General features: G+C 37.1%; 1 protein-coding gene across 2 annotated transcripts in view; it reads left to right on the forward strand.

The window, feature by feature from the left end:
* Positions 1 to 26,060, forward strand: part of ReepA (Receptor expression enhancing protein A) — a 46,729-nt gene that overhangs the window by 17,841 nt on the left and 2,828 nt on the right. Inside the window, exons 2-8 of one of the 2 annotated variants that reach the window (XM_072301457.1) lie at positions 7,197 to 7,269; positions 9,283 to 9,483; positions 9,834 to 9,947; positions 16,656 to 16,770; positions 17,561 to 17,678; positions 18,558 to 18,732; positions 20,417 to 25,713. In XM_072301457.1, the coding sequence (XP_072157558.1) occupies positions 7,197 to 7,269; positions 9,283 to 9,483; positions 9,834 to 9,947; positions 16,656 to 16,770; positions 17,561 to 17,678; positions 18,558 to 18,732; positions 20,417 to 22,114 (2,494 nt within the window). In that variant the 3' untranslated portion in view covers positions 22,115 to 25,713. The remainder of the gene's footprint in view (positions 1 to 7,196; positions 7,270 to 9,282; positions 9,484 to 9,833; positions 9,948 to 16,655; positions 16,771 to 17,560; positions 17,679 to 18,557; positions 18,733 to 20,416; positions 25,714 to 26,060) is intronic. The other variant, XM_019047555.2, reaches the window with a different exon arrangement.

The raw sequence follows: 26,060 nt of genomic DNA on the forward strand, positions 1-26,060 counted from the left end.
ACAGGAATGAGGACCGTTTTTGCTCTTAGTGGTTCCTTCAGCTGGCATCTAATTTCCCGGGAAATTTCGATGTGAAAACACACCAAGACACATGTATACAGCAGACAATATTTCCAAATAAAAGACGCAATCACTGGCTTATCATCAACTTTCGTCAGGATTCCTGACCTTGCCACCATTCTATCCCGAGAAGCTTTGATCCTCAATCTAGCGTATCACCCGCGAGGTAGTTTCAAAGGACCAGAAATCAGATGGTGAGCGGCATCACCGGATTCGAGTCCTTCCACTTGATGCTGGCATCACGCTGCGCTGCTGGCCGGAGGCTGGAGCCAATGAGAGATGCCCGTGCTTTTGCCTGCTTGTGGTTCTCGGTTCCAGCGATGACCTTGACCTCCTTATGACCAGCTGTTTTTTTGTCACTATGCGGGTGAGCGTTGCCGATTTTGAGTGATTATGATTAAGACGAACTGTCCTCTTCGTGCGAAAGTTTTCTGCCTCAAAGGTTTAGGGGCGCGTACATAAGAATATGGTTTTTGAGCAGGAGGATTACGGTATTGGGAACATCTCCCCCCCCCCCCCCGGTTTAAAATCCATTAAAAACTCTTTGGCGTCCCAAGTTCCGAGTTGTTCTTTCGTGCGCTAATGAAGAACACCGCCACCAGATGTCGCCGAATTTCCTCTGTTAAAGTACGAATTTTCAGGGAAATCCTTGAATATTTTTCCTTCATTTTTTCACTTTATTCGCGATTTGTCTAAAAATTTTAAGAGAAAATATTCATAACTCTTCTTAAAAATAAACATTTAACTTGATGAAAATTGGCAACTCTCGAATGCACATACGGCATAATTTTGAGAACTTGAATGGATTTACGTCCACCCTTTACCCCCTCCTCTTAAATACACTGGAAACAAAAAACACATTGGATCTAGAGTCCAGACTCTTAAAAACACCGAAAAGAAAAAATACTCTTGATACAATCAGATTTAAGCTTAAATCAAGAACCAAGCCTCTTAATTTAAGTGTATTTCCTATTGATTTCAGCTTAAATCTGATTGAATCAAGAGTCCTTTTTCTTGTCAATGTTTTCAAGAGTCTGGACTCTAGATCAAATGTGTGTTTTTTTTTACAGTGTATAATTCAATAAAGGCCCAAGTATACAACTTTTTGTGCTTGATCAAACGAAGATTTTCCAACAACAAACGGCTTATTTGTAGATACTCTCTTGACTCGACAACGCACAAAAAAAATCATCAGACCTCTTCATTTTTGGACAGCGCCCACAGCCCACACGCATCTCTGATCTTGACCGTGCGTTGGTGAATTTCCTGAGACCCATAAAGTTGGTTCCGGTCGGACATATTTGGTCCGCCTTTTACCTCGGCGCCTTAATCATTTTATCGCCCTTTTCGATCGAGATGAACTAGAACTTGAATCCTCATCAGTTTAGCGGACGCAATCGAGGCCTCGCGGCATCCGTTACGAGGCTTGTTTGGTCAAGATGGTTTTTCGAACGATGTCGGGACTAGGAGTGCGTGGGTGAAACCGGTGATCGGTGCTCCTTCGTGAACTTGAAACAGGTTCGATTGCTCGTGGGAATCGTGTGGATCGTCTAATCACGGGCTGGGGCCAATGTCAAGGGGTTTGAGTTGGAGTTGATTAGTCAAATCGATGCGTCACAACACTCACAGCTCCGTGCAAACGTGCCAAGTAGATGTCGCCGCATCACCAAGTTAACAATTTTTGAACCTTTCTACATTGAACACATATTATCAAAATAATACTTATCGACGGCGCACGGTGGACCGAATCAAAAGGAGAGGTTGGACAAAATTTGGAAACTTTAAAAGCTCATAACTCTGTTTATACAAGACTTTGAGTTTCAAAAAGTGGTTTCATTGGTTTCCTCGTAAAATTTTCTTCTCAAAGCACCCTTGAAATTCAAAATGTGAAGAAATAAACATAAAAATTTGCGGTTCTAGTCAAAAGTTTTATGTCCGACCTCTCTGATTGACTCGATCCACTGTGCGGCGTAAGTCCGCAATCTAATATCTCTTTTGTGGTGTCTGAAAATCTCCGCCTCTACGTTCTTTTTTTTTAAAGGAGAACAAATTGAGATCATTCCCTGAAGTTTTTACAGAATTTTCTTCGCACAAAGAAGGAAAATCACGGCAGTTTTGAAGAATTGCCGTTTAGTAGTTTCCCGTTAAAGAATAAAGCATGACAGGAAGTCTGCGACGTCGCAAACCGAGTTATGTGGTTGCCGACTTACACTGTTGACATATCCGTTGGCCTACTCAGAATTCGGAAGGGGCCATTTGCAAATGACTTCAGGATTTTTCCCCCGATGCTGTGACTCCTTGTCACTCCCGTGGACCCTGTTGGACTATAGAATTTGTGTAAAGAAAAATAAAACGCCCTTAAGCATAAGCACCCATACCCATCCCTGAGGTAGGCGTGTGCTCGGTTGAAAAATCAGAACCATCGTGAAAGTAGATTGATACAGAAACAGTTGAATTTATTGGCAACCAGTGTGCCAGCTTCTACTTCAGGTTGTCTACCATCAGTAAACACCGGAAAATTAGGAAATTCATGTTATTAGGGAAATGTCAGGAAAATCGGGCATGGATCGGGAAACTCTGAGTGCTTCAAGCATTTTTCAAACATTTGATTCAATTCATCAAATATGTTTATTTTTTAAACCAAACGAATGTCAACTTATTCGCGCGAAAAATCTGAAATCTACCTAGTCTCTAAAATCAGGAAATCTCTTCTAAAATATCAGGAAAATTGAAGGAAAATACAAAGTTAAATTTTAGTACACACCTTTTACTTGAAAATCGTAGCCCCTTATGGAGATTTGGCCACTGTAAAGAAAATCATCTCCAATAGTCCGTTCTAACTGTACTTCATATTTTTAAAGTGAGAAAAATCGATTGACGTATTTCATATGGCAGATGTTCCGTAATTGAACTTGACAGTGTCGAATTTCAGTCGGACCCGTCGATGGCCGGCATCGGAAATCATTAAGGTAGCGCAGATGGATCCCGAAGTTGAGAGAAATGCCGAGAAGTGTAGTTTCAAAAGCTGAAAATAGCTCGGAGCAAGTGAAATTGAACGTAATTACCGCTTGATTGCCCTAAGCGGCCTCGAATCGTAAATTGTTCTTCTCGGCGCAACGTTTTGTTTCCGCCTTTAAATCCAATTATTCCAACTCTCGTTCAAAAGTGTCGTCTACAAGTTGCTCGATGAGAGCACTTAAATGGGTGAAAGATCCAGGACTCGATCCACTCAGTAAAAGCGTCTATCCAAACCGGGAATAATCTTTGTTATGAAATTGATTTCTATGAACGAATTTTGTTTTAATGGACTTCGTTGAAGGATAGATTTCTAACTAGCTCAGGCATGAAGTCAAAAATCATTTGTAAATTATTTAATAATTTTAGTAATTAATTGTAGGGTTGCAGAAACTCCTTGACAACGCGACAGGTGTGATCGCATAAATTGAACTACATTTTGCAATTTGGAACTATAAATTCTAGCTCGGTTTAAAAACAATGAATGTGATATTAGTATCCCTATGCACATTAGTGTTTTCTCAGAAGAGCCAGAATTTATAGTTCCAAATTGCAAAATACAGTCCAATTGGGGAGCGGGAGCACCCCAGAGACTAGGGAAAAACGGGGAACCCTCTCGACTTTTTCAAATTTTGCGTATTTACGTCGTTTTAGCGGTGAAGAAGTCCCCGAGTTTGGAAAGGGAGAGAGCTATTATCATGATATTACATAGTTAAAAATGAAAGAAGGTCTGGAATTTCTGCACGAAATATTTAATTAATCCCAGTAGAAATCGGGGATTTTTTAGGTTTTAAAGAAAGCTTCGGAAAGTCCTGATGCATCTTTTCTTAGCTAATAGAGCTGGAAGAAGGTCTGGAATTTCTGCACGAAATATTTAATTAATCCCAATAGAAATCGGGGATTTTTTAGGTTTCAAAGAAAGCTTCCGAAAGTCCTGATGCATCTTTTCTTAGCTAATAGAGCCTCTCAGTTACGAAGAAAAATAAAAGCCAAAGAAGTGTGCGTGCTTAGAATGCAACGGCCAGATTGGCTGCAGCCTCAGTGCAGCATTAAGTCAATACAAGATTCGAGATAGTTTATCTCTTGTCGTGCTTTACAAGTGCGTATTTCTTCTTATTTTTCGGCATCGACTGGAACGCTGAATTATCAACAATTTTTTGACACTGGATCATCCCCTGTGACGCGCCGTAACGCTGCACCGGACACATCTCCCCAGAAATTACGTAACGCCGGTCCCCCCCCCCCCCCCCCCCCCCCCCTCACTTGACAAATTTCTAAATATGCCAAAAAAAAAAGCGTATTTAGTCTTACAGGTCAAGGTTGCTGTAAAGACAGAGACAACAATTATTTTTTACCGGAAGTTCAAAAATAGTATTGGAAAAATCGGTAATTTTCCCGTTTAATTGTGAAATATCACGTCAAATCATACGTTCATTTTTACACGCAACGCTCGGCTAAGCGCAACTTAACACCTAACACCCTGTAACGCAGGATAAGATTCCACCCACCCTGTGAAGCGTTACGTAACTTACGGACGGCCTCCTCCCGAAGAAAAAGTCCTAATTTTTCCTCCCGATCACGTTGCGTAACGACTTTGCCTTACCCTCCTATCGGAGCTCATCCTAAATCCCCTCTCCTCGCTTCATCGCGTTACGTAATTAAATAGCGCCCCCTTATTTACTTTTTTTTACTACTCGGATGCGATTACATCATCTCAATAATATTATCGCAAACAAGCGCCGAGCGTGCATTGGTCAGATGCGACGGCTACACCTTTGCAGCAGCCACCACCCGACGCACGCGGTGGTGACGAATCGTATACCCATTTGGGACGCCATTACTGCTGTACCTAAGAAAAACGGCGTATGAACGTTCCAGCTTTGTCAGATTTCTCCCATTAAAAGGAAGTTTTCTCGACGATTCAGGATTATATTGCCAAGAATTTATTCACATCCTTTTAATTACAATTTAATTTTGCGCCGAAAAAAGGGGTTGGGGTTAAGTCCCAACCTGGACAATTCCCATTAATTGTGGTAGGACCCCAATTAATTGCGGTAGTGCTCCACTAAATTAGGTTACTAACCTGAATCTAGCGGTACCACCCCAATTTGAATCGCGGAACTACCAAACTTAATTGGAAATGTCCATATCATCCAACAAATTGGGGGAGTGCCACAAATTTAGGGGATAACCGCTAAATTTTTTTTCCGTGTTGGTGTCTGAAACCTTAAAAAAAATTACTCATAACTATCCTGAATAAGAACTATTTTGTCGAGGAAATTCTGCTATTCAGGGAAACTTAACATTCTGTCGGATTTGGCACCAACAACAAGAATATCTCGTGCAATCGATTTTCTTGTCCAAAATTCTTGAAATTTCCGTATATTTTTTGGTCCAAAAATTGAAAAATTAGGGAACAATAGGAAGTATTAAAATTTCAAGCAAACTTGGTCACCTTGTACAATTGTACATTGGCGTCGTCGTGACAAGTTGAGTCTAGGTATCCCCATTTCGCTCTCCGTATCCGAGTGAACTCGGCAACCCGGGCAATTGTATTACATCGTTGAGCTTTTACACGCGACTTTACTCGCGCGTTTTCGAATCGCAGCTCGGGCAGTCGATGGAGGGGGGGGGGGGGCGGCCTCCATCCCTCACCAGACTCAGCGACTTCTTTCCTTTTTCGAACAGTTCCCAGACCTTGATCCACTCTAATTTATGGATTTATACGCTCAATCGTGACCGCTCGGGTTCGCGCATTTTCGCGTCTCTCCTTCGCGGTGCTATTGTTCGGATGCGCGATGATCTGGCGTCAATGTACTTTGTTCGGCCAATTTTTCGTCGACTTTTCTTTTCGCTCAAGAGTGACGTGAAAATTGTAATGAATGAGACAACAACGTAGAGGTCCTTTAAGCTGCGGGCATTTTCGTTTTAACTATTTCATTTATCCATGTCATTCAGGAGCTGGAAAATTGGGGTGTAAAAACCTTCAAAACGCCGACTTTTCCGCGATCCGGCTTTTTCGCCTTTCGGTCAAATTTCCGATTTGCCTCGAGCAGAAACGTCCGATTTTATGGGAAATTAAAGATTTCACGGATAGAGAGCCGTCCATAACTTACGTAACTCTATGGGGAGGAGAGCGTTACGCCATTTTTTTAACGTGTTAAGGGATAGGGACGTACGTCAAAAGGGGGGGGGGGGGTTTCACAAATGCTGAAAAATTGCGTTACGTAATTTATGAACGCTCCCTTTGGACTTGCTTCAGTTTTTTCATACTTTTAAATAAAAAATTTGAAAAAAATGGAAAAAAAGTAATATACAAACAAAAGCCGCTTTTACAGCGCTCTTTGGAGCTCTGCGACACCCAGCCGACGTATCCTTCCAAAGCCTTTCAGGGAGTGCCCCCTCTGAAAGAAAGGTAATCACTATTGAAAAAGGCCTAGCGACCCAAGATTTGCCACACCGTTTGCCGCGAACTGGGGTTAGCGAGATCAGTAACGCCCCTCTTAGCATTCAGTTTTCCTTAATTGAACTAAGTTTGCTACGTCAACTTAAATCATATCCACGATTCTCTAGTGTCATAATCGACTTACTTCATTTGGACTGCATTTTGCTATTTGGAACTATAAATTCTGGCTCTCCTGGAAAAACACTTATGTGCATAGGGAAATGGCACATACGTTGTTTTTAAACCGGGCTAGAATTTATACTTCCAAATTGCAAAAAGTAGTCCATTCATTAATCCATCCCTACTCCTGAGATTTCATCTCCAGGTGTGATTTCGTCACAATTCGCTCCACAGAGAGGTGTAGCAACTTCAAACAGCCTCCTAGATGGAACGCTCGCGAGGCTGTTAAAGCGTCGTGGAAAATTGAGTCAGAATGCGACATGTAACAAGGAACAAATTGCATGCATTCGCGTCTTCGCGTCTCATCCGAAGCATCTCCGACTCCGACTGTCAGCTTCAACGCCGAGGAAGACAAAACTTGGCGCGTGGCTCCTTCGTCGTTGCATCTTCCTCGGCTAATAACTTGTTTTTATTATTCCTTCCTTCTCCTCTTCCACAGCATCTCTGGATCTTCGCAGCAAATCTAATAGCCTCATGTTATGCTTTGTTTTTTCAGATTGGTGTTCGGCACCTTATACCCTGCATACGCTTCCTACAAGGCTGTCAAATCGAAAAACGTCAAAGAATACGTGAGTCATCTCTACGGTTTTTAATTTTTGTTGGAATATTTTCTGAGATCCTCAGCTATCCCGTTCTCATGTCCACACACATCGAGGGATACCGAACAATACCGCATATCTGACAATTTTTGCAAAAATGAGTTAGCAACTCAGCCGCATTCTACAATCCACAATATAAAGTACGCAAGCTGATGATTTTAGTTTTTTCTCCCAATTCTGTAGGGGATTGCTGCAATGACGCTGTAATGTATGAAATAATTGCAAATTCAACCTTAAAGTTACAAAAATGGTAAAATTTTCCCTTTGGTCTGTAAAATCGTCAGTTTGCAGGTAGGCGGTATTCTTCTTTAGCTATCGATATGTATATTTTTAATCTGTTTACCCTCTTTTTTATCAACCAGTTCTTATGTTTTGCCCCCTCTTTTTTTTGACATTGCGGGCTACTGTCACAGCTTGTAACTATCCATACGCTTTCAGCAATCCTCAAACTTATCGTTCGGTAATTATATTAGTTAATGAATTATTTATTCAATATCTCTTTTTATATTAAACTTAGAAACTATTAACTGTCCCTTGTGTTAACGGCTTCGAGTTCGGTAGGTCTACGGTTTTGGAACAGTTTGAAATAAATTTTTTAATTTTCACGAAATTTTTTCTAAAATTTCACATCTCTGCAGAGGATTGAACTTTAAGCCACGTGCGTATTCGCACGCATGAGTCTGTAATGCAGATGGTACCGAACAGGTGTCTGTCTGTCAATTGTCGAGAAAAATACGTATTGACTCCTTTCTCGTTCCATAGCTCATTGTTAGTGTGAATAAATAATGGAAGCTAATAAGATAACGTTCAAACTTTTCTGAAGAAAGTTATCTCGACTCCAACACTCACAACAGTCTCCGTCACCCTCACCTCTCCTCGTACTTCTCAACTAGACCCACAATAATTAAGAAAATTCTTTCGCCCTCTCGTTGGCAGTTTCCGATTTTTGTCATTTTCAAACTCCATGCATTACATGTTACTTTAGTGACCAAGATTATCACCACCAATGTTAAACGAAAATTAATTTATGAAATAAATCTCTAAGAGATTCTACTAGTAAGATGATGGGTCATCATTCTAGGTTTTTTAAAGTCAATGATAGTGAGTTTTCAGTTTCTGTGCCGCGCAGAAAATCTGCCGCTGAAGGGCCTAACTTTTGGAAGGCTCTTTTAATTTTACTTGTTGATTTTTAATGTGCGTGTTGCATATTCTAAAATTGAAGGCGCTCTCACTTTTCGAAGACCACACTGAGTTGATTGAGGTGCCTTGATGCAACTATTCGTGGTCCACGGATGTGCGTATGTCATATTCATAAACTCAAGGCGCTCCTGTTTTTCTCTCCTTACCAGAGGTGCACAGGACTTGTCATCGTAGCACTCGAATAGGAGAGTACAGATACTTGTGAATTAAGAATAGCGTCAACAAATGTGGTTTAAAGCCAATATTGGAAAGGGGAGTACTATCTAAGAGTATGAAAATTCTGCTGGATATTCAAAATAATCCTTTCGCAAGGAGTATCATAACAAAAGGGCCTTTTAATGCCCCTTTACTGCTAACCTGAGAATTTTATTGAAATGTGGTTAAAATGAAGCCTTATGGCGAGACAAGCCTCTTGTAAAAGTTTTAGCTCATGTCAAAAAAGCAGTTTTGATCATACAATATTGGAAACAATACATTCTTTTGCAGTATAAAATGCACATGTAATGTGTGAGGATGTGGTATAAAGTGTAAAGTTGGCATAGCTGTATCGCTAAAACCAGATTAGAACTCAAGCTAGTAATCATGAGGTAGGCATTATTCAACGAGAAGTTTTACTAAAACAATTGTTTAATGAATTCCCCTAGGTTTTGGAGAAAAGGGTCACTTTTTTGAGAGATTTTTAAATTATCCGACGCACAACGAAGCTTCTTATTTGCTTTTATAAGTATGCCCATATATTTTAGTACTTGGGTTGTTATCTAGCGTGCGTTTGTTTGGTTTCAGGTGAAATGGATGATGTACTGGATAGTATTCGCACTTTTTACTTGTGCAGAAACCCTGACTGACCTTTTCTTTAGCTTTTGGTTTCCATTCTATTACGAAATCAAAATTCTCATTGTGATATGGCTTCTGTGTCCTGCCACCAAGGGCTCTAGTATAATGTATAGAAATTTTGTTCATCCATGGCTGAGCTGTAGAGAAGAGGTATGTACCTAAGTATTTTTGAAATCTTTCTAATCACATAGACATTCAACTGGAGGTATTAAAAAAAACATAAAAACATAAACCTGTGTTAAATACTCAATTCTTGTCGGAGAACCTGGTCCCTCCGAGAACTTATAGATTTTCATAGCTTTAAATGGATAGAAAACAATGTTGCCACCTTCCTGAATCCGTCAATGGTGTGAGGAGGCTATGCCACTACCCTCTTCGATTCCCAGTTACCCTAAAATTATTTGTTGTAATTTTTGTGTCTTTATCTCCTGTTGATTTTACCTATATTTTATTGTTTTTGTTTGTAAAAATGAAACTAAGGAAGTCTTTTATTTGTACAGGAAATTGATGAATACATTGCTCGAGCTAAAGAGCAGAGTTACGCAACTGTCTTACAGCTTGGTACGAAAGGAATTAACTATGCCAGCACAGTTATAATGCAGACTGCCTTAAAAGTGAGTATCAGATGTTTATTGTCTTGACCCATTCTCAAATGATTTGCTTCGTTTCTAGTGGTTAGTTTTAATTCCGTAGATTAACATATGGAAATGGTACTTCAAACTCACCATTAAAACTCTTTTTCTTGGATTTTTAAGCACGCTTGAAAACCTAGAATCTATGCTGTTACAGCCTGACAGCTTTGAAATATACCTGAAGCATAACCATTTGCATGATTGTTCTGTAACTCATAGGTTCATGAGAATCTTTTTCCATTGGTTGCAAGTATGTTCTATGTTATTCTGAGTTCCTTTTGACCAGATATAATATAAGTGAAGAACAGGAACAAAGAGTGAAGATGTGAGGAAGCGGGCTTGAAATCTTAATTTTCATCTCCAGAAAAAAATGTTCCAACTGTTGTTTTTTTGTTTTGATTTTTTGTGTTTTCCAATGGGTGCAATATTGTAAAATGTTATCCAGGGAACTAGAAAAACTGAAAGTTGCAAGTGCGAACTTTCTTTTTTAAATCTTGGATTCCTTCTCAATAAGAAAGGGTTTAAATTTAAAAAAAAATGATTAAGAACCACCAATTTCCCTATCGTATTAGAATCAATTCATTTAGAGATGGTTAGGTTTGCTACCTTGATGGGAAATCTTGTTTGGACTTCTCTTCTTCTTCTGGTTCTCATCGGCAACCACAAACAGAAGAAAAGTCCTTGTACAGATGAGTTACTTTTGCAATACTTTCCCAACATACTCATCTATATATGTGAGTGACATCCAGAGGCTCCCATGTTGATCGAATACCTACCTCCTTATTCTGTTGATTACACAACTCAGCCGTTTGATTGCGAAATCTTAGCTTTTTTCACTTCTTTTTCACTAACTTATTTTGAACAGGTAGATATCCATGTTAGGCAACTAAAATGAGAAGTTCAATCTCAATGTGTTGTTTGCAAGCACTTTTCATTACCACTCTGATAATAGTTATAGCCTCACTGAGTTCATGATTTTTTTATTAACATTTGCATGTTTTTATTTTTCCTTTTCCTATCTCCGCTCCTTTTCCTGTGTTGCGTTTTGGAACACTCCTCGTCAATCCTTCTCCCTTTTCAAGAATCTACCTTCCGCTTCGGCCGTTATTCCCTCTGATAGTCAGATGACACGAAAGAACCAAAGTGAGCCTTCTGTAAGGAGAGGTCTTCATTTTGCAAACGATTCCACCGATAGCCTGGCTGAGCTTCAACATGACACCAAAGAATCGGCATCCAGTCCAGACGCCTTCACAGGAACAGAGAAAGAACTCACTTTCATAAAAACAGAACGATTATACGATATTGATATTGAGTCATCTGATGACTCTGTAGACTCTGATTATAGTCCCGAAGTAGCTATTCCTGATTTCAAAGAAGTCACTAGCGAGGAGGGAGTGCAGTATGATGGACCAGCTTGTAATACAAGGCGAAGAACACGCCGAGGAGTTCACTAGTAATATCAAAATTAGTGATTTGTATTTTGGAATCTCCTCTGGAGTGAGCTATACCTTTATTACCTTATTTTTCTTTTCTCCCAATACTCTCCTATCATGCTGTTGGAGGGATCTAATCTTTTCAAGGGGATTTTCAATGAGCTGAGCTCAATAGTTAGAAGGCAGAAACTTTTAGGTCACTCCAAGCAGCAAGAAAAATAATGCGAGCTCTCATTATCAGTGGAAAATTCATTATTTGTAAATACCTTTTCTAACCTAGACTAATTCTTTAACTCGGTTGCATCACTTGCAAGTTAGATGAAGCTTCATTGTAATCAAACTATTTCAATCGAGCAAGAAAGTAATTATCCGTTCAGATGGACAACAAGCATGGGCAAAGATACGTATGACTGTATTTGGGGTGCCCTTTAAAGCAATTTGGTGCCGATTTTAAAAATATTTTGCTCAGCATCAATATCGAAAACAACTTACGATGGTGCAAATCAAGATTAGTATTTTCCCTTGTAAGCTATTGACGGGTAATTGAAAGATAGCTGTGTATATCTGTTCCTCATCCAGCTTGTGAACTGAACAATGCTACTCAAAAATCGGCGAATATTAGTATCGATTTGTTCTATCTCCCGAATTTTTCAAGGTCTTTCCATTTTGACCGTTCTAACCAACCAATATCCTCTCCAAATTATAATTTTTCTACTCAAGTAAATGCCTTTAGATCAGTTTTGTTCCTGTGCTCGGTTTTTCTTTTGATCTAGGACAGTTTTGCTACAGCTGTGAAATTACTCAATTATTCTCCAATTTTTAGTCAAGTTGATTTGTATGTTTGTTTTTTCACTCTTGACCTCCGACTGATTGATTAATAATAGTTTCTTATTTTTATCGTTTTGAAAAATTTATTTCTGATATGTTTGTGTGCTTAGTTCGAATGTTGCACAATTATTTTTTTATGTAAGTAAACAGCCTTTTCATGAATGTTCAAAATTTCCTGATGAGCTAGCACATAGAGGCATTAACTCAAAATTGAGTTGATACGACTTCGGAACTTTAGCATGAAAGTAAATTGCAAAAAAAAAATTGACTGTAGTCACAAAGTACGTCCTGCTTTGCGAACTTGTCGGGAAGTCTGTGCATGAGGATAGTGCAGTCAAAAAGAGCCAACACTGCCAACACTTTTTGGTTTTTCCTCCATGGAGTTCTCAGTTCATCGATCCTGTAGAACTTCACCTAGAAAAGCTTTTTAGATGCACAGAGAATATTTCTTATGATCTGAAATGATAAATAAAAATTGCCAACCTACCGTACTGATTAATGAAAGGTACCATGTGCTCTCTGGAACTGTTTTTACATTGCTATCATTTTTCTAAAGTAATGCTTGTTTTCTCAAAAACTATGTGGAGCTTAAACATTGCCTTTTGTTAATATTTATGAAAAATGTATTTTTCTAAATGATGTTTACCTGTAACTGTCAAGTGTAAAAAAAATTGTGTTGTTTTCTCCCTGGGTCATTTAACTTCAAATTATTGAATTTTATCAAATGAACGTATAGCTAGCTAGGGTAAACCACTAAACTGAAGTTGATCTAGAGAACTATTAACTTATAAAATTTATCTCAGTCCAAGATGGACGATTCAACAGTTGATCTTACTTTTGAAAAGCGTAATGTAAACCTAGGCAACAACTTCATATGTGAATAATCTCATTTCTTTTATGCTGCTCCTTCTTATAACTTTTCGTTAACACTTATAGTCACCCGATTATAAGCAGCAGCTAAAGATGTGCCAGTTCTGGGCATCTCTCATCAAAATTACATTCAAAATCAGCGTATCATAGAAGTTTGTCATGGTCTAGAGTTGGGTAAAGTAAACTGACATTAGAGGGCTTTCCAATTTCACGTTATGCACTTTCTCGTTTTGGCTCATCGTTTCTCATCTTTTAATACAATCCTGGATCTTTCCTCATTAATTTTACTAGAAACATCTCTACCACTCCTCCCTGTCCTTATTGGTTCCTCAGTGAGATATAATACCTCAACAAATCTCTTGTCTTCCCAAAAATTGCTCAATTTTCTCTATTTGAAATGTCTTTCAATGTTAGGCAGTTACTTCACCCCCCCCCCCCCCCCTCCTTGTGATACATTCTATCAAAGGCTCAGACCTCCTGAGTTTACCTGAATACATTCTTATCTCTTATCTCACAAGGAAATGAAGTTTCTATTGTCTAATTTTTATCATGCCTTCTATCTCATTTATCAGAGTTTCTTTGTATAGGCTTATTGGCAAAATATATTAAATTACCCGGTTTTTTTATTAAAACTATTTGTCTCTGTGATCTCAAAAGTTTCTGAAGTTCTTTGCCCTTAAGCCAACTACACATTATTTTTCCACGGTTTATACTCTGTTAAATCATGCATCCTCCCTTGTCTTTCAATTATCTACTTAGTTATATTGTTTTCTCACCGCAAATCTTCACATTTTACCATTCAACATTATCCTGCTGCTACGTCAATCGCAACTAAATCAAACCATGTTATTTTAACCAGGGTTTTAAAGTTTTTCACCATTTTAACTCTTTTTTGCGTATATCAGAATATTTATTCTATTAAAGTACTTTTTTTCCCAGCAGTTTGGCGTAGATAATGGCCTGATTTTTGTTACTTGATTTCGAACTACATAAAATATCTTTCTTTTAAAGTTTTGAATTAGTCACAAAGAATATGCACAAAAATGAGAAAAACTCTCATTCCTCTAGGGATGTGCTATTCATTGATTTATTGATCCGAAGTTCGTAGGTTTATCTTAACGTCAGATTAATTTTCCCTGTTTATTCTGCCTTGTCGAGTCTTACAAGTTTTTATAGTGATTCATCAATTTTTAAGCTATTTTTGTTACTGAAGAATGTTCATGGTCAGGCCTAGTACAATTGCTCTTTTTCTAATGAGTTCAGGAATGTTTTATAGGTGGGTCCTAAAAAGGAGCCGCAAGGTCTGTAACTCACTCTTGATTAAATCCTTTTACCTGACCTCTTCTTCTGTTTACAATTACAGTTTTATTTTTTCTTTCTTTTGACAAGTGTTAAAATAATAATTAAAAGAATAAGTAGAAGTCATTGTACCAGTTATGAGTTTAGTTTAGTTAATTTAGTTTAGTTTACTTATTATTTAATTTATTAATTACTGTTTTTCTCTGAAAAAGTTATGTGATATATGTCGAAAATAAAGCAGCGTTTCAAATTTAAATAGCTCCCTGAATTGAGATGTTTTGGTCTCTCCTTACCCTAACTTGTTTAAAGTTTCATCCTGGTGAGGAAACTTTATAAGTTTACACAAAAAGCAAGTATGAAAAAAAGTAGAAGGCTTGCTTCAAGTATTTAAGCTCATCATACAAATATTACTGTGATTTGAAGGGGTGCTCTGATCATAGATCACTGGAGCAAATATTTCTATCATCACTTAGATAGAATTGCATTGGATTTTTAAGAAGGTACACGTAAAAAGCTTTCTGTGGTAATTGTGCAGTCCTTAAAGTAGTACTCTACGTCATCAGTAGATACGAATGTTTTGAGGCATCTCTTTTTTAAAGTAGATATTCTTTTTTATGTGCGAAATGAAATAAAATTTCTTGTTACCTTCTTATAAAGGAAAGCACTCATTATGAGTGCGATGTCGGTATGAGATGAGACTGTGAAGAAAAGGGTTTACTCTCTATAATTAATTTGGTGAAGGAATGCAACCGATGTTTATTTTTAGTTAAATCTAAACTTGGTTAGGTTTGGTTTTGTTTGGCCAGGTTTTTTTTTATTTTTGGTTTTGTGTCTGGCACCTTGTTTACAATGTTTAAAATTTAACCATAAAAATCACAAAATAGACTAACTATAATGAGGAACAATGTTTTGCTGTGCTGTGTTCTTTCTCTTTTGGCGCTGACATATTGTGTGTGCTGAGTCCATTGTAAAATGGTAAGCATACTGATAAATTCTTGTAACTGCATGCTTTTACTTCCGTAATGCTTTATCAAAACAAAAAAGAGAGAGCAGAAAATTTCATAACATTCCTGAAATTTCGGTAATGTTTGCAGTTCATCAGCTAATTTGCATGATTCTGCCATGCTTTTTTTTTTTCGAAAATGAATTTTTTTGTCTAAATTCATGTACAATGTACCCCTTTATAATCAAAATCTGCTTTTCCTCTCATTTTCCAAAAACAATTTTTTTTTGTATTGGTTGATTCATTTGAACTGACAATGGGATTAAAGTGACAAAAAACGCCTTTTAGTTCTACATAAATACCTTAAAAAATGTACAAATTGTGATATTATATAGCTCAGTATTTCAAGTAGTCGAGGCTTAATATGATGCATAGATACCGATCATCTTTTTTAGATTTTGCATAATTTTCTTTAATGAGTGATAAATTTTAGCTCAGTCATTTCTTCAGATGGTCCCAGAGATAGGATAACGAAGATTCAATGAAAATTACCCTTTCTTTTTTTTAAAAACAAAAAACTTTGCACTTTTTTTGAAATACCTATCAATATTTAAATATTATACTATCATTATTGTGTTTTTAAAGAAACAATCCTTTGAACTATCATCATGGAAAGCTCAACCTTTTCTCTGGACAGTTAGTTGGTCAAACCTAACCATTTAACTGAGCACTATTTCTCAACGAAATATGACTAGCTGCATAGGTTGTCCAAAAAGTAATGTCCCTGGTTTTCAAGCATTCAAATTGCATTCTCATTTTAATTTATAGCTCTATACTGCTCCTTATCTTACAATGAAAGATATTTATCAGGAGATTATATTTCTTGGAGGTTGCTCCAAGGATAAGAATTTAAAAAGTTTTATCTTCAAATGATACATGTTGATGGTGAAACTCCCCAACCCCGTTTTTCGGTTTGCTACTATGCCGACTTCCTGTCATTTTTAAAATGGAGAATCACTTAACGTCAACTCTTAAAAACTTACTTGATTTTCTTTGTCTGTGCCAAGCAAATTCTAAAAAAAACTTCAAAGAATGATAATGACTAGTTCTCCTTTAAAATAAAATGAAGTAGGAGCGGAGATTTTTAAACACTGCAAACGAGATACATGGTTTGGGAGTTTCACTGCCAATGTGCTGTTCCTACCCCGTTTTGCTGAATTCCATTCTTCTCTGCTATTTCGGCAGATAGATCCTACAGATCAGTAGATATATTTATCACACTTTTTTTGAGCTAATCATTTCATTCATTGATTTCAGGGTGGCGGTGGCATCATGAGTCAGCTGAAGAGAAGTTATAGTGTAGGTGATATCAGTGACACTGACGCTCCTGAACGACTGATTAGTAGAGGAGATTCCGTTGACTCAGGATCAGGTACTTACATTTGTGTTTATCTGAATGTTGAAAATTAGTTCAGGGTGTCTATTGTTTACAGGAGCAGCATGGATACACCAAAAAAACACGAACTGAGAAAGGTCAGCACGGAAGTGTGAAAAGTGTATGAATTTTCTTCAAAAAGGAGTGGATGTACAGGATTTTTATGATGAACTTAAAAATATTCCTCACGGTTTGAGATTGCACGACGTAATCTGTCATACAACGTTTCCAAAAATCTCTCTCTTTAAAATGCATGTAATATAAGAAAGAAGTGAGGGTTTTAGGAAACCGTAGTAAAAAGAAATTCCTGGGTAAGTGAAAAAAAATTAAAGAAACAAAAGTGGAAAAGTGAGGAATTTAGAAAACCTTCGAAAATAGAAATTTTTGGGTAAGTAGAAAATAATTAAAGAAACGAAAATGAAAGAGTTACGTTTTTGGTCTTAAAATATCAGTAAATACCCTTCAGCCATTATTTATCTTGCTATTATTTCTTTTTACCGTTCTCTCGAAGTTATAAAAGTTGCGAACTCAGTAGTCACTTGCCTAGCATTGTTCATGTGGGTTGTCACTCATTGCATAGGTACTCAATTGAGGTTCGCAAAGCAAGCCTCAAAGCCTCTATTTATTGTTTCACAACCCTCTGTTCAGCCATAAAGGTGTGCTTGCATGCCTCAACAGCAATTATGTTTATCAGGCTAAAATGATTGTCACATTTATTTTAATATTAAAGTGATTCTCTCTGTTACTGATTTAATTTCTATGTACAATTATCACTCCTTTCTTCCAGTTTCTGCAAGGAGACCAATCAAAAAGTCTAATGCAGGAAGTCAAGCTAATTTATATTTTCCTGCCATGGACGTGGATGTAAATTCTGTCCATGTGCCAGAATCTGATGTCCTTGTAAGGTAATGATCAATCTTTTTTTATTCAAATTCTGTGACATGAGAATTTCATCCACCTTGTAAATATTGAAGTTTCAACTAGCCTTTATTTTTCATTATTGACTGTTGTCAGTTTTTGAATCAAAGCTGAATAGATAACCTCAGATGGGAAGAATAATTGGTGTGAAAAGGAGAAAGTTACATATTTTTTTTTTTTCATGTCTACTGTATGTCAGCGCAGTGAAACCTGCTCATAAGGGACCCTGCTTAGAGCGGAAAATCGATCTAAACAGAAATTTTTTCTGGTCCTGTGCGACATAAATGTAGGTAAATAAATCTGCTTATAGTGGAAACCTGATGTCAACGGAAAAATTTGTTGGTTCCATGAGATTCTGTTATGAATAGGTTTCACTGTATTTAGATACAGGAAACCTGTCTGTTATTGATCTATTTCCCTGTGACCTTGGTTTTTGTTCCATCTATAATAATCAAAAAATTCCTCACCTTAAATTTAAATAAAATATTTTAATTACTCTTCTTTTAAACAAATATTTACAGCAGAACTTCTGAAAAACTGCAGTCAAAATACATAAGTTTTTCATTCCACCATCTAAACGTCTGAAGTATCTGAAGAGAAATCTCTTTATCTTTTTTAAAACTTTTTTTAGGTTTTTTTCACACACAAATGTGGTATTGGAAACGGGGTTTTTCAATTTTTGAAAAAATGTGAAATCTACATCATACCCCTGAGCTGGAGTTTTTTTGTAGTTGTCATTAAATTCTAAAAATCCAGATTTCATTGCTAAAATCATTCTCCTCTCCTATACTTTCTGTGATGAATGTTCTAAGTTGCGAATATGATTGATTAGGTTTATCACTCATACTTTATTTGATGATTTTCAGCAAACAAATCCAATCAGTAGAGGACATAAGCTCAGGTTATTGTAGTACTGACTCAGTGTTTCCTGCTGAGTCTGAGTTGCAATCCAACTCACCTCTAACTAGAACAGGCTCCTTAGGATCATCAAGGATTCGAACTAGAGCGCTATCTGGAGCTTCAAAAAGGACACCCTCACAGGTAATCATGTTCCCTCCTTCTTTCCACTTCTTTTAGTATCTGAAGGAGCTCTTAATAGTTTCCCTCATAGTGATTTTAAATACTGAAAGATGTGTAGTTTCCATCAGAAGAAATGAGTTTTTTAGTGAAAAATCCAAAACATCAATGTTCAAGGATGAACCACTAAGCAGGGCAGGAAATTAAACACCATAGTGCATTGTAGCAATTAAACAAGTCAAGTCCTGTGCCGATTAAGATAAAATCAGCAATCAGAAAAATTATGGTTTATGCAAATTTCTAGGGGTGACACTTGGTCAGTGGCCAGGGTCTTCATTTTTTAGGGGCCATAGCTCAAATTTTGTTGGCAGGTTGCTGCAAGTTAAGGCAAGAATTTTGACTGTTTACTTTGGTAGTAATTCGATCTCTGATAAATTGTTTGCACCATTGAGAAACCAGGGATAGCTGGAGCCTGCTGTAAAAAATGCTGAACTTGCGTTGAGCTTGAGCTCAGAACATAATTTTTCCAACCCATAGTTGAATTCAGAGGCTAGGTTTTGCAATCTACGGTCAACAGTTGTCTACAAAATTAGGCCAATGGCTATGTTTTGAGGAGCATTTGGCGCAATGCCACCTGTGGGTTTGGAACACTGTTCTCATCAATGTTTCAGTATGTCCTGTATTGCTGCAAAAGGATCCTCTGAAGTCTCAAATTTAGAAGTTAGTTGCTCAGCCATTTTTGCTGAGACTAAAAGTAAACATTCCAATAGAATCCCCAGAAACACATTTCAAAACAAGCTGATCCAACGAGTTTATTGAACATTAAAAGACGAAAATATATCTGTCACCATTTTAGGTTGTTAAATAGTTACCAACTCTGATCTTTATGTCTGACTTGTTAATTATTTTATGTATTTTATTCAAGATACATCAACTTTACAAATTACAGAATCTGTAAAGATTTTGAGCCGACCTTTTTGCTTTGTGCACAGAAGTAGCTAAGTAGCTGCAATTAAGTTTTTACCAAAATGTGACTACTTTCCTGTCCTTTTGAAATTTATCCTAAGTTAAGCCGCAACTTGCTCAAACAATTTTTTCTTTACCCCTTGCTCTACAACTCCCCTCAAACTCATAATTTGCAATGCCCCTCTTCCACTTTGCTGTACCTTTTTTCAAGCTTAAAAAGCCATGTACACCTTTTTACAAGAGACCTATGAGAGAATCTTTTAATGGATTCATCTGCCAGGTTCTCTGGCGGTCTGGAAAACCCAGAAGGTCCTTTAATTTACGGTGACCCGGAAAAGTCAAGGAATTTTGCGAGTAGCATGATGGCTCAGCAGTGTAATTAAAAGAAATAAAAATTCAAGTAGATGCTCTGTTTGATGGTCAAAGAAAGGCAGGGAATTCGGAAATTTTGGAGTTAAGGAAAAACAAAAGAAGGGAGAGAAAAGCCAGGGAATTGGAAAATTACGAAGTTATGAAAACTCTGATCTGATAATAACTCAAGTGCATCTTGACTCATCAGTTTGTCGTCGAGAATTTCTGCCAAGTTGCAAATAAACTTTGAAATGGAATATCTTGAAATTCTTGTACCAAATGCCTTAGAACTATGTGGATGCTTGGTCATATTAACATTATTTATTTATGGATTTTTCTTCAAAGATGTTCAAGTTGATTTACTTATTTTCTGTGGTTTCTTGATTTTAAGGACCAAGAGTTATTTGGAGAAGGCTTGGACAGTGACCATACCTCCCATTCATCCTTCCCATTTAATCCTTCGAATTCCAGTGTCCCCTCTGCTCCACCTAATTCCCTTCCCCCTGTCAATTCCTCTCATTTATCAGATTTCATGAAAGAACACGTAACAGCAGATCTCAATTCCCAGCTATTTTCTCTGAGTCAGTTCTTGCAGTATCATGCTCTTTACACTCAGCTGATAAATGATCAGATTGCTCAACAAAATTCAGAGACAACTATCGACAGGAGTAAAGATCCAGATCACTGTAAATCTTTTCCTGATATTTCATCAATGCAAAACACTCTTAAAAATCAAGAAGGTCCCGAAAATAATCTCACTTCCATGAAAGGGAGTGATATTCACTCTGCATCCGAAGCCAAACATAAAAATAAAATCGAAGATTCAGGTGAAAAAATATTAGACCCTAAAAATTTTCCTAACATCAATAAAATTGATTCTTCCATCCCAGGAAATGGAAATGAGCCACTTTTGAGTGGCAAAAATTTCGATTTAAAATGTCAGGAACAAGATTCTTCAAATAGTGTCCCGACCTGTAGCAGTAAAGTTACTTTAGACAACCTTGCACTAGAACCTCACAACTTAGAACTCCAAGAACAAGATTTTCCGTCTGTCCTTTTGCATGTCAAAGCAAGTTCTCTAGTCGACATCAGATTGGAATCCTTAAGGCAGCCAACTAAATTGGTTAAAAAGCGTAGCAGGAAAGGTCCAGCTCCCCAACCTCCCTTATTACGTGAAGGGAATGAAAAAAATTTTGAAATTGCTTCCTCTATGGAATCATTGGTGACTCTACACTCCCCTGAAACCAAAAGAAAGCTTGGAAGCACCACTTCTGAGGTATCAATAGAATCGATAAAAGCAAAAGAAAGCTCCATTGAACCAGATTTCACCGCAAATCAATTTTCCGATACGAATAGTGTTTTTATCCCTCTGTCGGACTCAAAACAAAATTTAGAATCGTTATCACAAAACTCTGTTACATCACACCTAAGTAATAATAATAATTCCTCTCCTGTTATCAACCCTTCAGAACAAAATGAAGGCTGTAAAAATGAAGGTAAAGGTGGGGGCCATGAACCATCCTTTAATGAGCCTCAAAGGAATGGTACATCAGAGGCATTTTCAGATCAGTCTCTCAACCAAAATACTGTTCTTGAGGATGAATCCAGTAAAAATGCATCGGCATCCCCAGATGAACCCTTTGAAGGCCGTATAGAGAAAACACCTAGGAACAAAGGAGTCTCATTAAAATTATCAGATGATCCTTCACCAGGTGTAGATAAAAAAATTGGAAGTTTTAATAAACCCTCATCACCATCCTGGTTTGGTAGCATTTTAAGAAACAGCAGGGTGATATCATACTTCAATTCATCAGGTCAGGAGAATAATGATAGCCCAACTACCGAGCCAAAATCTGATAGAGTCATCGGTAATTTGAATGGACAAAACTTGGAAACTGCAGAAGTGGATAGTCAGTGTTTTATACCTTTGTCCGATCATTCATTTTCGCGCAAGCCCTCATTACAAAGCGTTTCTGATAATGATCTTGATGGTTCAAGTGGTAAATTGAATGCTAATTTTGATGATAACCATGATGATCCTGCCAAATGTTTTAAAACTGTGAAAGACTTTGTGGACAACTTAGAGTAATAATTTTTCTTCGGAAATTCATCGAGAAGTCTTCGGAAATTAGATAATTTTTGAACAGTGCCGTATTATTGTTAACCTCTCCTTTGTAGCAAGTTTCTTTAAAAAATTCTAAGATCTTGAAATTTTTTGATTTCCTTTTCCTGCACACTGACTTTAGTGAAAAATTCCTCACCAAAGTGTTCTATGAGAAATCGAGGTCTGAGCTCCTTGACTTTTCTTTTTATCAAAGGTTTACATTTACAAAATCTCTGATGAAAATTAGAGAGAGGTTAGGATGAAGTTCATTTTGTGTAGTTTATTTTTTTAAGCGAATCTTCAGTAGGTATCTTGAAGTATTTTTTCTTTTCCTTCGGTTCATGTGTCATTTTGCCATCTATACTATAAGCTCCGAGACCTCCTAATTTTGCGAAACTGGTAACGCTTAGTTCCAGCGTTCTACCGGGCCGATTTTCATGATTTTTGCGGCTATCGACGGGCAATTGTCTCTAGATGAGCCAACTCTTTTCAGATTTTCAAAATATGGCCCAGGTTTTTTTATATTACGTGGTAAAGTTGCGAATTCTCCCATTTAAACAAAGTAAATTTATACTTTTTGTCATAGTTCGTTTGAGCGTTCTACCGGGCCGATTTCCATGATTCTTAGGTAAATTGACAGGTAATAGGCCCTAGATGAGCCCGCTGTAATCAGATTTTGGAAAAAGGACCCAGGTTTTTTTAAAATCACGTTATAAAAGTGAGTGAGTTTACAGAATGCTCCGGTTCTGCTACCGCTATGCGCGGGAGAATGCGCAGTGGTCGAGGAGGTTGCGCAGTAGATGGGTAGCCTGCGCATCAGCTCTACACTTATCTATTCAAGATTCGCACGGGCATTCTCATGTGGAGCGGTGGCCGTGTCGTCTAAGACGTCGATTACGTCCACTGTGAACTCTGTGTGGGTTCGATCCCCGACTAATTGTTTCTTAGTTATTACCTGACTATCATTGTTCATTGTTTTACTGCAATATTTCATCAAGCAGTCATTTAAAAACGCGTCCTTTTAATTTTAAAGTAATTTTAAGTAAAGATTAAAATTAAAGTATACCTCATATCGTAATTTTTTAGGGGAAAAATAAAACTAACACCGATAGCAGGGTAAAAATAGGGCCGCGAAGCGGTCCATTGATGGCGCGGAGCGCCTTCAGGGGGTTGGGCCGCGTAGCGGCCAGGGGGCGTAGCCCCCTAGTTTTTTATAATAGCAGAAAAAAAAATTATACCTGCCATAGCCATAGGTAGTCATATCATTATTTTTTTAATTTCATTCTTGATTTGATTTTGATAACTCTTGAATTATTATTTTTTATTTTGAACCTATGGATTTTGCCTTTAATTATTTAAGATATATCGACCCTAAAGTTTCTCTGCGTTAGTGAAGCATCAGTAGATTTCAAAGTCCCAGTTTCCCCCTAAAATCATGTTTATAAATATATTTTTTAGGAAGAAATTTTGCCAAACAAGATGAATTTTGATTGGAATATTTGTCAGTCTGCTCTCCAACTTTCAACTATTATCGATAGTGATGATCTATCAGTAAGACAGCATATTTTGCTATACTTTCTCCATTTTTCTCATCCTCACTTCAAATTTGAATTGCTCCTCACTGTGTAGTGTTTTTTAATTTTTTTTTTTCTTAAATTTTTTTTTTTGTAAGTAATCAAGATCATTAATTTTTTGTTTTTTGTCAAGTGTTTTCATCGTAGTTTCAACTCGCACAGTTTTTATTTGCCACTTCAAGTAATAATTCTTTACCAACTCAATATCCTCCTGTAACATCCACTACAGACCTCTGTTTCACCCTCCATACCGTTTTAAAGATTTTTTTTTCTTTCTTTTGCATATTGTAGGTGTATTATTTGGTCTGAATTTAGTGGGAATAGACTATCATTTTAAAGAGCACAAAATCTGCTTATTATGTGCTTCGTAGAATTCTCAAGAAATATCAATGCAACTTCTTTCTATAAAATTTACTATGAAAGAACCCTGTCACACCAATGGGGGATCAATGCTCTAGATATATTTTGATGGAAATTTTACAGGTTAATGTGTACTTCATTATAAGCTTAAAGCTAAAAAATTAAACTATTTGTTTGGATATGTGCAGAGATATTCCAGATTGAATAAGCGCATTACTCTCTAACATGCCATTGCAGGGTAGAAGAATGATAAGCCTTCCCTTCTGACCCTATAACATTTGCTCTTAGTTTTATCAGGTGCACATGGGCCATATTGGTAACTTTATGTCGCCCTTTCCTTCCCCTGTTAGTGAATTCTGTTTCAGCATCTTGATTCAATTTTACGCTTGACCGTTGTAACAGGCACAGCCTGGTTGGATTCCTAGTCTTCAAATTAAAGTCTTCTACCACTTTTTTGGCAATATTCCTCTTCCATCCTTGTAGATTTAGTTTTTCTCCTCTTCATGTCTGCTCCCCTAATCGTAATGTCAATTTGAAAGAAAGCAATAATTGAAAAAGCAATGGTTTGAAAGCAATGGTGCACGAGCAATGGCATGATTTGAAAGCAATGGTTATAGGAACATTGAAGAAGGGGGCCTCGCTGGCCCAAGTGTATTTCAAGAAGGCAAGGAAAGGCAGTGTACAGGAATCTCTATGAAATTTTTAAGCAGAAAATAGTACGCGTGTTCAATTGTGAATATCTCAACTCCTGCTGGAACGAATGGCCTAATTTCATGGCCTCGGGTCTACGATGAACTTAATGTTTACTCATTAAGGTTGTATGAAAATATATTGAGAGTCACTGATTCTCTACTGGTGTTTCAGGGTTTTCTTGCAATTTTCTTTTTGTCAAAAAAAAGAAAAAAAAGAATTTTCTCTGAAAGATACTGTCCAACATTTGGATAAACTTCTCAACTCTTACTTTTCTACAATATCCTGAAAAATCACTTATCTTCTGGTGGTATTTTTAACCCTCCCACAAAAATTAAGGTTACTTTCTAGCATTCAGGGCCCCTTTAGAAGCCAAATTACTTTTTTCTGGCTCTTCGTATATGGTTGTTCATTAAACTATTATTATAAAATGCATATTAAGGAGTAATTTCACTAAAAACTGTCGCAACCTGTAACTTGAATTTTTTTTTTGTGTATTATTCCACCGTCTAAACTTTCAACTGAGATTTTTTTCCTCCCTCTTTTACAAATTTATTTTTTCCCCTTTTTCCTTAAAAGTTAAAGTTCCCTCTAAAACAACAGAATCTCTGTGAAAGGTTCACCATTCATGTTATTCTCTTTCTATGAAGATCAAGCAGACTTGTAGTATACCTACATACTTTATTTCAAGCGAACAAACAATCAAAAAGTAATAGTAACTGAAGAGAAAAAAAATTGCTAAATAATAAATAAAATTAAATCATAAATGAAATAAGTAAAAATAATTTCTCTCCCGTCAAAATCCTCTCAAATCTCTCAATAATCTATTATCTCACCCCCTCATGTATCTGTCTCTCCGTTTTAAGCCTTTCATCCTCAATCTCAATCCTCTTTTTCAGTCCCTCATCTTACTTCCAATTTATGGTCACTCAGAATCGATGAAAGTATTGAACATGCACTGTACGTTTCTATTAAGTTTCACCTTGTGTTTGCTTTTTAACCCACCAGCAGCACCTGAGTGTTTTTGGTTTTTCAAACCCTGATTTCTTAGTTTAGTGCGTTTGCTCAATAAAAGGTTTCCAGTTTTGAAAAGGCAACGCTAATTAAGTGTGCAGCCTGTGGCTGTAGGTTGGAACTCTTCAATGTAATCAAGTAGGGCAGCTCTGATCTTTGTCATGATGTAATGAATGGAATTCATCATCTGACTTTCAAACCTTGCCTTGAATCTGTACGTCCTGAACTAATCTGTACTGTCCTCTTTAATGTGCTAGTGCCTGAATGATTAGTTTTTGAAACTAATAACCTTT

The sequence above is a fragment of the Bemisia tabaci genome, chromosome 6, assembly GCF_918797505.1.
Source record: "Bemisia tabaci chromosome 6, PGI_BMITA_v3".
Taxonomy (NCBI): Eukaryota; Metazoa; Arthropoda; class Insecta; order Hemiptera; family Aleyrodidae; genus Bemisia; species Bemisia tabaci.